Source organism: Barbatula barbatula (genome assembly GCF_947034865.1).
Source record: "Barbatula barbatula genome assembly, chromosome: 3".
Classification (NCBI taxonomy): domain Eukaryota; kingdom Metazoa; phylum Chordata; class Actinopteri; order Cypriniformes; family Nemacheilidae; genus Barbatula; species Barbatula barbatula.
The window spans coordinates 7625485-7638267 of record NC_136764.1 but is presented as its reverse complement, the minus strand read 5'-3'; the positions used below and the strand labels follow the sequence as shown (position 1 = coordinate 7638267).

The 12783-nt window shown below is 38.6% G+C and overlaps 1 protein-coding gene across 1 annotated transcript; it reads left to right on the top strand.

The window, feature by feature from the left end:
• The first annotated feature begins 172 nt into the window (after positions 1 to 172).
• On the top strand, positions 173 to 10199 carry stap2a (signal transducing adaptor family member 2a). The gene is made up of 11 exons (XM_079452657.1): positions 173 to 446; positions 2414 to 2485; positions 3138 to 3257; positions 4637 to 4693; positions 4942 to 5093; positions 5926 to 6057; positions 6237 to 6306; positions 6402 to 6504; positions 7028 to 7123; positions 8114 to 8245; positions 8357 to 10199. Exons 1-11 carry the CDS (start codon positions 345 to 347, stop codon positions 8410 to 8412), a joined length of 1092 nt encoding a protein of 363 aa, XP_079308783.1. The 5' UTR covers positions 173 to 344; the 3' UTR covers positions 8413 to 10199.
• Positions 10200 to 12783: the final 2584 nt, after the last annotated feature.

Here is a 12783-nt window from a genome sequence, read left to right as displayed (position 1 = left end):
ATTAATAGTAATTCTGGTTATTATTTTCATTTGTATTCTATTATAAAAAAACAAAATAGTACTAATGTAATAGTAGACAATAAAGAGTAAAAATCATAACTTAAATAATTAAATCATTTTTGTGCAAAACGCATCATGAATAATGCACGCATAACGTCATCGCAGTGCATGTGCCATATCAGATCTCCCTATTGTGCATCTGCGTGTCAGTGACGGGATTAATCACCCGTATCCAGTCCCATCCGTCTCTCACCCAGAGAAGGCGTGTCACCGTCGCGTCCGTATCATCATCCGCAGCTCTTTGTCCCCGCCGCCGTCTATCGGTACCGGCTGCTGCTGGAGTCATGGCGGCGGCGTCCGCGAATCCGCGCACCGGCAGCCTGAGAGCGCATCAGTCGCCGAACTACTACGAGGGATATCTGGAGAAAAGAGGACCGAAAGAGAAGGTACGCGGGTCCGGTGCTTCACTGTGAATTGTGTCTGTCAGATGTATAAAAGATAACGCGCAGCGGGCACATGGTTCTTGCGCGTATTGTTTGGTGGTGGGCGAGGTTTTGCGTGGATCAGCTGTCTTATATATAACAATAGCAAGCCAAGCGACTACACTCAAGTGGGATATGAGACTAGAATGGCAACAATGGGGGAATTCACTTAAACGTGACATGCCAGTCATTTGACATGAAACATGTGGAATGCGTTAAGGCAATCATTTAACTTGAGACACAACGCCGGTGATATAACTTGAAACATTTGCCACACCATTTATTTATAATGTAGAATGTGTCATGCGTAATGCCTCCTGACAGCCGTGTGAAAGCATATCACTTGAAAAATCTTGAGTTTTTATTTTGCCCACTTGAATTTGTTGGGTGCTTTAAATTCCTGGCAGCAGCAAGAGATGGACACACCTTAATGTGGACCACATGCAAAGTGTATGAAACGATACTGTACATCGTTTTAAATCATCTGCCACACATATCCCACATGTCTATATCCTGCATCTGCTGTATCACATTACTCGTGTAATTGCATCTGCTGTTATCTGCTGCAGTCGATTGGTCGTTTAATAACATGCGTGTAGCCCTGAAATAATACAGGGGTAACAAAGAGGACCGCATACAGAAATTGGGCCCAAAATGTGTATTCAGGAGGGAATAAGAGGGGTTCAGGTGCACAGCGTGTGCAGGGGGTGGGTCTCGGATTCGAGACAGCTGTGCTCTGGGTCGCGGCGGCACCCTGGGGAGCCATGAGCTGCCATAGAGATCAGGACTGAGACAGACAGAAGAGAGAATTAGAGAGAGAATTAATCTGAGAAGAGATGACTGCCGTTTAGCCTAGTGCACAAGATTATGTGCTAGAGTTGGTCTGAATAGACATTACTGTCCTGTTTTACAACATCTATGTCTTATCAATGATACAAAAACAACAAGGTGTTTTTAGTATTATGGTATTAAAGTGGACCGGTCACACATTGTTTGTTCTATAGACCTCAGATATACTTTGTAATTGTTCCGATTTTTAAGGGATAGTTCACCCAAAAATGAAAAAGCTTTAATCCTTTGACCACGCTCGTGTCATTCCAAACCTGTATGACTTTCTTCTGCAGAACACAAAAGAAGAGATTTTGAAGAATGTTGCCAAACAACAGCGAACCCCATTGACGTTCATTTCTCAAAATATCTTCTCATGTTTTACAGAGGAAAGAATCAGATACAGGTTTTTCCCGACATGAGGGTGAATAAATTATGACATCATTTTTGTTTTGGGGTGAACTGTCACTTTAAAGAGAAGCATTACTGTACATACGTTACGGTCGTATAATATTTACATTTAATATGTAGTGAAATGCTTGGTAAACTATTCCCACAATATGCAATGACAAAATAAGAATAACAAATCTGGAAAATAAAAATCATAAAATGAAATTTAAGAGTGAGAGAATGTGTAATCCGAACGAAGACATGAATAAAAACAGAATGATTCAAATATGCAAACATGAATATGTGAATATTAAATGCTGCATTTGTAGAAACAATATTGTTTTGAAGAAGTTACTTGAGCCGTAATCTCACGTAGCCTTATCTTCGCTTTATTTGGCCAAGGCACCCTAGAAACCTCATAGCAACACACTAGAAACCTTTCGAGTCACATTTTCAAAAGCAGGGACGTCTGATGTTGAGACTACTTGAGCCGTATCTAAGGACCAGAAATTGGCATTCGACTCTGTTGACTTGGACTAGTAAACAACCACCATGAGCCCCCTAGAAACCACATAGCAACACACTAGAAACCTCTCGAGTCACATTTTCAAAAGCAGGGATGTCACGATGTTTAAAGGTTGAATGCGTGTTTGTACATCCAGTTATAACATTGAGCTACTGTTTACCAGATTTGTTTTATTTTGTATCTTCAGGTAGCTCGCCGTCTGTGGACCTGCTTATTTGGAAATACATTATACTTCTTCAACAACGCTAAAGACCCACAAGTAAGGGACATCTTACAGATCAAGTCTTACTAGCCTCACACGGATGTTTGATTCTGTGTAAGCACACAAGTCGCCATCAATCTGTGAAGCATTAGGAGAGATCTAGGAGGATATTTTTCTTTAACACAAATCCCAAAGTCCATCACAATCTTATCCGCTCAATGAACAAAGTCATGGGACAGCAGATGGTGGACAGTCAGTGTTATCAGGGTTCACTCAGTGTAATTGTGCTTTCGGTATTGATGTTGTTCAGGGCGTCAAAATGAACTACAGCTCTGAGAGAGAGAGCAAAATGTGTATGAATGCGACATACAGAGGTTCACACGCATTTTGTATTATTTGCATAGTTACATGGAATGTGATATTTTCATGTCACAGAATTTGCTTACTAACAACTCTGTTTGCTAACCGTGAGGTGTTTATTCCCTCACTCTGTATTTTTTACACATACCCAAAATGAAAATTGACCTTCGTGTCTTTTTGACGCTGTTTGATTTTTTAAACGAAATGAACAAAAAAGTTCAAACAGTTCGCTGAAAGTTATTGACCTCAAATGCCATAGGTACCTGTGTGTTATATGAACGATTACGACATGGCATGTTTGAAAAATAGGAAAGTTCTCTTTCTCTTTGGATGCGTGTTTGGTGTGTAGTATGTAGAGAAGCTGGAGCTCAGTGGATTTGTGTCTCTGGTTGATGATCCAAGTCGGGACAGAAACCTGGAAGCAGCTCGACTGAACCTGCGCATGAAAGACGGAGAAATCAAACTCACCGTGAGTATCAAACATCTGTCCGTACGCTCCCATCACGCTCATTTCCCTCACGTTACTTATTTCAATCTCACACCAAGGATCCATTTTAGAGACTTTTAATGGATAATAAAAACATCCCTCTACAGGATAGAAAAATATGGACATTTTTAGGTTAATTCAAACCAAGTGTCTAAAATGCTGCATTGTTTAATTCAATGGATGGGCAGATCCAGAGGGAATTTAGTTAATGTAATAATAAAAAGTTTGGGCAATGGCTCACCACACTAACCATTAACCTTAAAAGTAAGTGGGATTAATATTAAATATTAATATTCAAAAAGGTAAAAAAAAAGAAGGCTGCATTTTTGAAAAGTTTCACGTACACACGACAACGTTATCAAAACAATCCGCGTTGACACAGATCCGCAAAAATGACTGAAACACTGTATTACACATGCCACGCCAATAGTTGGCAACATCACTTTGTAAAGAGAAAATACCCCTGACAATTGATTGACGGTCTATTGGAAGTCGGATTTCCGTCGCTAAGGAGGCCATACACAACATAGCGCTGCATTTCTCCTCATTCATAGTGAAGAGAAGCGTGCGCACATATACAAACAAACAAACAAGATGGCGAAAAGTTTGGATATTCAAAAGTTTTCCTTCGTCGCCGTGAATGAGTGTTAAGATTTTGCTGTAGGTAAATAATTAGTCTCCGCTGGTGGTTGTAGCACTTGTGTAGTTAATCTACACTTTGCTGGAGAAGCAACACAAAAAAAAACATGTAATCCGCCACTGTTGTATTTGTTTCTTCTTCTTCGTTGCTAATACGCATGCGCACGATGTCTTTTTCTCATTCTTGCGTACTTCGGGGTTTACACCCGTTTTCAAAACTTTGCATTTTCAATCCCCTAAAACTCTGTTTCCGTGTAAACGGACAGCCAAATCCATTATAAATTGTTTTGCGCTTTCACTTGAAAATGGTCTCGTGTAATCGTCCGCTCAGTTTGACAGGCCATGATTTTATGACCTGTTTACGCTCAACACAAATAACACTTCCTGTAAGAACCAAATAAGACTGCAGTTAGATAACAGGATGAAACGCGACTGTGTATATTTACTGGACTCTGAGCGAGGGTTGATAAAGACACTGAATAACTTATCCAAACATTTACTTTCATTTTGTCTTGACTGTTCCTTAACTTAACTCCACACAAGCAGCAAAGCCCTTGTAATGTTCTTTTGCAGCTCTTTTTTTTAAATATACAGTATATACAGTTTTGCAAAGAAAGACGTTTTATATACCGTAACTGTAATGGCAGTAGTATGAACAAATAGACAGAGAGCTTCACATTATACTGTATTCATCTTTCTCTTTCTTCCTTTGTTACTCACAGGCTCCCAATTTAGAAGCCCGTGAGCTTTGGAAGGGTTTTCTCTACTCTGTCGTCGATGTAAGTTTTTCTGAAGCGACATATATTGCGTAGATCTTGTAGATTCAGAGCCAAGATTTCCTATCAATCATCTGATGGTACTATAAAGTTTATCCAACTCAATGTCGTCCTTTGATCGACAACTGACGTCTCTCGGGGTTCAGAGATCATAGTCGGTCACTGGCATGAAAGTTCGTTTCGTAATCAGCAGTGTGTTTTATATTTAACCCTGTAAATCACATTAACGCATGTTTTGCGGTTTATTGCAGCTGGCTGTGCCCACCACCCTGACCCTCCTGCCCGGGCAGCTGCACATGCTGAAGGAGGTCGTGGAGAAGGAGAAAATGCGTCGGAGGTCTCGCGCTGCGGCCAGGGCTCCCTCGTCCCCCCTCTCTCTGCCGCTGGTGGGGGAAATACCTGCGTGAGTCTCTGTTTATTGGAGCGCGTGTGTGTGTGTGGGAGAGCGTCCCGGAGCTGGGCGGAGGTTCCACGGATGACATTCTGGAGTACTTGTGTGTTTATACATTTATTAGCCGTGTGTATGTTAAAGCAACAGCACTGCTCATGTTTGAGTGATAAACTTTGTCACATGCTTACACTAAACTATAAGAGAAGTTACAAGTTCGTGCTTCGTTTAAATACATTACATTTTTTATTTAAAAAAATCCTAAATACAAACATTACTGTATTTTTGTGTGTTGCTCATGAACTTGTTTTCTTTGCAGTATTTGAGGTCTGAAGAAATACTGTTATTCCAGTTTTCATTTCCTGCAAATAAATGCAAATAGAAACAATATTGTTATTTCACATTTAATAAACAAGAACATTATACGGAAATGTTGTTAGTAGTTCACAGAATAAAACAAACATATTTATACCTTATAAACACATACCTGTAAACCGTAAAATCCGAAAAACTGAGAATGTCTCTTCATTTTTTCTGCGGCTCAATATGTACATGAATATAGATGTGAAGATTCAGTGACGCATAATGATGAATTTATCAACAACACTAGTCTAAACATAAATACACATCAAAATGACATGCTGTTCAAAGGTCTCCATCCTAAGAGATTGTTATAGAAAAAAGAGGTTAAGAGACCTTTGTGTTTGGCCAGGATTCCTGTTTTATATCCGTTATTATTGATAATATTGGCACGGATGCTTTTTTCAGACTTCTCTACGTGTCTAGTCGAGACAAATTCATTTTTGTCAGCAAAACCAGCATGTTTGATCACATCTTTTTATTGCAGGTGCTTCAGGCCTGTGTCTCGAACTGAAGCTGAAGTATTATTGGAAAGACATCCAGACTGCGGTAACATGCTTCTCAGACCGGGAAGAGATGGAACGTCACTCGCGGTCACCACACGACAAGACCTGAATGGGTAAAAAACTAAAACATCTCTCACTTTTACAGTATACTGTAGGTATTTATGAGTCCCTGTAGCAAAACCAACGATAACAGTGATATGAAAGTATTAAAGCGTTGGATAAAAGTGTTCCGTTCAAAGGTATGTTATCGAAAGAAATGCTTTGAATATTTATGATATTTTTTATATAACAGGTCTGTGTTCAGACACTACAGAGTGACGCAGAAGCAGCAGGGCGGTTACGTCATCGACGTAGAAAACCCAGTGCGTGACAATAAGTTTATAAATGCAACAAATAAATGCAGAACAATGTAATACGATTACGAGAACGAATAAATACGATCGTTTCTCTTTCTTAGATTCCTTGCCCCACACTTCATGATGTCATCAATGCTCTTGTGGAGAAGACCGCAGGCACTCTCCAGCCTTTCATATTAGAGGAGCCATATGAAGAAAACATCAGTATGTTACACACACATGATCACTGGTCTGTTCCTTGTGGCCTCTTTTGACGTGAAGGTGTATTAATGAGTTTGACTAAAATGGGCATACAAAATGTGTTTGATATAAATACTAAAGGAAAGCAGCCAATAAGAGAAAGCAGCCTTTTATTTTATAAAGCTGCTTGATATAATGCATTTCATTGACTTTATTAAAGATGCTAAAATAAAACCAAACATAGATTGGTTTAGTTACTTTTGTGTTATTCTATAGTTTGAATGAGTTTACTAATGACTAAAAACGTTTTAGGCTAATAAAGAAAGAGAAAGTCATTCCTAAACCTTTAACCGCTAGTTTATATTCATATATATTCTCACAGGATCTAAATATGCTCATACAGAAGGGATAGACTTTATAGACTAGCGTTGACCTGTTTGGACTCTGTACAGCATGTCTTTACACAATTTCACAACTCATTAATCATTAACGTTTGGCAATAACACTTTTTTGTTTACTAAATGACAGAACTTATTCTTCCTTTTAGCGTTTGTATCATCCAACGATGAGAGCGGAGAGAGAACTCTTCACTGCGCTCCCGCAGGGCCAATCTCCAGGGCTCCTGCCCTGCCTCCTAAACAAGGTGTCACTTACAAGTACCTCGTGTCACAAAATAAGAGATATTTCACCCCAAAATAGCTATTCTTTCATTATTTACCCGCCTTCATGTCATTCCAAACATGTTTGCCGTTCCTTGTTCTGCAGAACACAAAAGAAGATATTTTGAAGAATGTTGGTAACCAAACGGTATTTGCCCCATTGACTTCCGTTGTACGGACACAAAACCACTGAGTCATTTCTCAAAATCTCTTCTTTTGTGCTCCAAATGATTTACAATTTTTTAGATTACAATTACGCATTAAGACCTCGCCCCCAGTATACGGTACAATGCTAATATTAAAGGCATCCAACACTTAAATATTAGTCAAATATATCAGTTTCCTGCACAGGTCACAATTGTTCATGGCATCCGGGGTGAACTTATACAAAACAACTTATAATATTGTCCCATGATTTATGACTGAAGCATGTGAATTATCTCATGCGCCATCAATCTTTCTGCTCCTCCAATGACTTGTGTTGTGCAAAAGTATGAAACAAGTCTGTATCTGTGTGTATGAGAAGCTGAAATGTAGTTACAGGAGAAGCTTAAGAAAACCACTGTTTGTGGGTAGGATGGCACAAACTTGAGATATAGCGTAAACTAATGCATTTGCATATTTTATTTGCCCAAGGGCACAATGGAGATGATTCACGGGTCACCCTTTGTGTCTGATTGGAAACAAATAACCTTAAATGACCTGTCAAATGAAAAATCTGTCATAATTGTCATTTTAAGCCCGTGTGACACAAGACACAAAACCAAGTCAATGGGGACCAACGGTTTTCTGTTACCAACATTTTTGGGTTCTGCAGAAGAAAGAAAGTCACACGGGTTTGAAATGACAAGTGCGCGGGTCAAATAAAGACAGAATTTTTATTTTGAAGGTGAACTATGCCTTTAATGATTGACAGATCTAGATATTTTACTCTAAATCCTCCAGACTGAATGTGTACGTGTTTATCCGTTCAGTAGGTACAGACAAGTGGACGCTGCGATCGCAGACGAGATCTCCGAGTTCCTCCCCTCGGTCCTTTTCCCCGTCGGGCTCTCCGTCCAACTCTATGAGAAGGCTGGTTCTGTCTCCCTCCCCACTCTCACAGAGTAAGTCGCTCACCCGCAAAAGCATTTATATATAAGTGACTATATATTTTTTTACAGTTGCACACTTCACATAAGCAATAAGAGTTTATATGTGTGTTTGTTTGCCATCAGGCCTCACAGAAGAGCTCAAACAGAAGCTGGAGAAAAGACGGACCAGTCAAGAATGAGTTTTTCCATGACTCCAACCTCCCGCGCCACCCTCAGCCGTCTCATTCTGCCAGTGCCTTCCAATACAGACTTCCAACCAATCACATGGACAGGGATTCCCCATAATAATCCAATTTTCCTCTCTGTGACTATTACTGCCACTTTGTTTGACCTTATCAAGAGCACAACCACAAGATAACCGAGATCCTACTGCTGTCCTGCTTCATGGTGCAGCTTCAGCATGAGTAATTTTCCTTTGAGATTTTGAAGATTGAAAGGACAAATCTGCGCCAATATTCTCTCTCTCGGTTTCGTTCCTCTCCTTCTCTCTGTTAAATCAATAATATTCCAATACTAACAGATGTCTACCAGAATAAGTCGAGATTAAATTGTGACCTGCTCACTTTCAAGATGATAAGCACATCGAACGAGTGTTAAAATGAAGGACCGTATCAAATGTGAAATGGCACAACTGGGCTGTTCGCTCGCATATAATGTGAAGTACAAGTTAGAAACTGTTATATTTTGACATTTGAATGATGCATTTGGACAGTTGCAGTAGATGTCTTTGGTTTTTTTTGATGGGGAATTCATGTTATCGTTTGAATATAGAGGACAGTTCAGCCTTTTGGAGGTCAGTATATCTCAGATTTGTGAACGTTAATAGGTTGATAGATGGTCGCATCACTGCTCCCGTGGCTGTCTTTCATGAACATGCATGGTGCTACTGTGACTTCTCTGTAGATATCCGTTTTCATGTGATATTCAAATTATTTCTTGTTATTTACAATTGTAATATTTATGGGAATTAAAGGGAAGGCTTTGTAGAAGTTATCAGCTGTTCTGGTACTTTGACATCTCTAAAGTTTCTTAATATTCTTCAGGCTACAAACACCAAATTGCGAGTTTGTATTTTTCTTAAACACTTCACTGCAGTCCCTTAGGAAATAACCCATGTTTAATTATGTTTAATAATGATTATTTATATCAATAGTTTTACTGTAAAAATAATGGGAAAAACAATGATGACTTTGGTCTGTCAATGCTGGGAGTTATTAGGGTTTAACTTAAACCATCTATAATAAAGAAATTGTATACGTTTGTATTTACTACAGTAAACATAATAAGTTGTGCTATCCTGTTGTATATTACAGTGATTACTTTGTTAATGTAAAGTTTTCTGTAGTAAATACCAAAGTATACTACAGTTTTTTTTCATTTTTATGGTATTTTTACAAACATAGTAAACTGGTTGCTTATTTGTTTTGTGGGTTCTCATTTACTTTGAAAATCATAATGAAAATATGTCAAACACCACAGTCACAACAATTGCATGAGCCATGTTGTTATAGGCTGCTGAATCTTTCTATCAGTGACATTTATTTTGCCTGGTTCGGTAATAGCAGACACTGATCGCAAGGGGGCGCACAGAACGTGAACGTTTACCTGAGTAACGATATTTTAAGATTTATATCCTTTTTAGATTCTTGATGAACAAAGGAGCCGAGCATTATTTCAACCCTGTTATCGGAAGTGAAAAAATATATTTTAATACATTTTAAATAGGTATTAGGAACTAGATTCAGACATGGTTAGAACTACTTCAAAATTTAAATAGACTATCAAAACATCATGAGCTGTACTAGCTGAATGGGTTTGACATCATCTGTGAAGGCCAAGTGTTTGAAAATGTTTAAACAAATATAGCCTAACCGGAAGTGAATCAAACTTGTGCATTTGATACTTTTTTGTTTTAGCTTTGAATCAACATTTTCTTTAGACATCCATAAATACAAAGTGGTTTGTGTGTCGGTGTTTATTTTTTTGTCACATGCATAACTTCATAAGAATGTGTGGGTGTGTATTCATAACCAGGCTTTCCTGATTTTGCCAAGTGACGGATGTTTTTGGGTTAACATCAGTATTAACCCTGATACAAAATTACAATCAGCCATTTAGATCCGAGGGATACGTTTACATACCTGCTTCTACAACATAGCTGTCACCAATCATTTTTCTCTGATATTAAGGATTGAGGTACGTTGAAGATTTTTTTTTATTTTTTATTTTTTTTTATTTATTCATTTGGCAGACGCTTTTATCCAAAGCGACTTACAAGTAGTTTTATACAGTGGCACATTACTGCAGAGCAATCAGGGGTAAGGCGCCTTGCTCAAGGGCCCTTCAGTCTGGCACTGAGATTAGAACCGGCAACCTTCTGATCACAAGCCCAACGCTCTAACCATTAGGCCACAGCTGATCACAGAAGATATAGCTAGAAATGTTTTTCCAACTACAAATTATGTTTCCTCATCGCTCAAATGATTTTGTAAAATAATTTGAGCCTTATGTATGTGTGCATGCATGCATATGTGTTCAGTATGTTTAAAAAAAGAAACAAATGTGAAACAAGTTTTTCTGGATTGTCACGTCAAGCAGTCTTTGTATCAAATCGTCTATATGTATGGTACATGTGTCATTCTCAGGTTATTTAATCTCTTGTAGTTTAAGTTAAGTAAAGTAAAAGTAAAGTGTTCATAAGAATAAGAGTTCATAAAGTAAAGTAGAGTAGAGTAGAGTAGAGTAGAGTAGAGTAGAGTAGAGTAGAGTAGAGTAGAGTAGAGTAAAAAAGAGTAGAGTAGAGTAGAGTAGATTAGAGTAGAGTAGAGTAGATTAGAGTAAAGTAAAAAAGTGAAGGAGTAGAGAAGAGTAGAGTAGAGTAGAGTAGAGTAGAGTAGAGTAGAGTAGAGTAGAGTAGAGTAGAGTAGAGTAAAAAAGTGAAGGAGTAGAGTAGAGTAGAGTAGAGTAGAGAGGACAGTAGAGTAGAGTAGAGTAAAAAAGTGAAGGAGTAGAGTAGAGTAAAAAAGAGTAGAGTAGAGTAGAGTAGAGTAGAGTAGAGTAGAGTAGAGTAGAGTAGAGTAGAGTAGAGTAGAGTAGAGTAGAGTAGAGTAGAGTAGAGTAGAGTAGAGTAAAGTAAAAAATTGAAGGAGTAGAGTAGAGTAGAGTAGAGTAGAGTAGAGTAAAAAAGTGAAGGAGTAGAGTAGAGTAGAGTAGAGTAGAGTAAAAAAGTGAAGGAGTAGAGTAGAGTAGAGTAGAGTAGAGTAGAGTAGAGTAGAGTGAAAAAGTGAAGGAGTAGAGTAGAGTAGAGTAGAGTAGAGTAGAGTAGAGTATAGTAGAGTAAAGTAGAGTAGAGTAGAGTAGAGTAGAGTAGAGTAGAGTAGAGTAGAGTAGAGTAGAGTAGAGTAGAGTAAAAAGGTGAAGGAGTAGAGTAGAGTAGAGTAGAGAGGACAGTAGAGTAGAGTAGAGTATAGTAGAGTAGAGTAGAGTAGAGTGAAAAAGTGAAGGAGTAGAGTAGAGTAGAGTAGAGTAGAGTAGAGTAGAGTAGAGTAGAGTAGAGTAGAGTAGAGTAGAGTAGAGTAGAGTAGAGTAGAGTAGAGTAAAGTAGAGTAGAGTAGAGTAGAGTAGAGTAGAGTAGAGTAGAGTAGAGTAAAAAGGTGAAGGAGTAGAGTAGAGTAGAGAGGACAGTAGAGTAGAGTAGAGTAGAGTAGAGTGAAAAAGTGAAGGAGTAGAGTAGAGTAGAGTAGAGTAGAGTAGAGTAGAGTAGAGTAAAGTAGAGTAGAGTAGAGTAGAGTAGAGTAGAGTAGAGTAGAGTAGAGTAGAGTAGAGTAGAGTAGAGTAGAGTAGAGTAGAGTAAAAAGGTGAAGGAGTAGAGTAGAGTAGAGTAGAGTAGAGTAAAAAGGTGAAGGAGTAGAGTAGAGTAGAGTAGAGTGAAAAAGTGAAGGAGTAGAGTAGAGTAGAGTAGAGTAGAGTAAAAAAGTGAAGGAGTAGAGTAGAGTAGAGTAGAGTAGAGTAGAGTGAAAAAGTGAAGGAGTAGAGTAGAGTAGAGTAGAGTAGAGTGAAAAAGTGAAGGAGTAGAGTAGAGTAGAGTAAAAAAGTGAAGGAGTAGAGTAGAGTAGAGTAGAGTAGAGTGAAAAAGTGAAGGAGTAGAGTAGAGTAGAGTAGAGTAGAGTAGAGTAGAGTAGAGTAGAGTAGAGTAAAGTAGAGTAGAGTAGAGTAGAGTAGAGTAGAGTAGAGTAAAAAGGTGAAGGAGTAGAGTAGAGTAGAGTAGAGAGGACAGTAGAGTAGAGTAGAGTAGAGTAGAGTAGAGTAGAGTAGAGTAGAGTAGAGTAGAGTAGAGTAGAGTGAAAAAGTGAAGGAGTAGAGTAGAGTAGAGTAGAGTAGAGTAAAGTAGAGTAGAGTAGAGTAGAGTAGAGTAGAGTAGAGTAGAGTAGAGTAGAGTAGAGTAGAGTAGAGTAGAGTAGAGTAGAGTAGAGTAGAGTAGAGTAGAGTAAAAAGGTGAAGGAGTAGAGTAGAGTAGAGAGGACAGTAGAGTAGAGTAGAGTAGAGTAGAG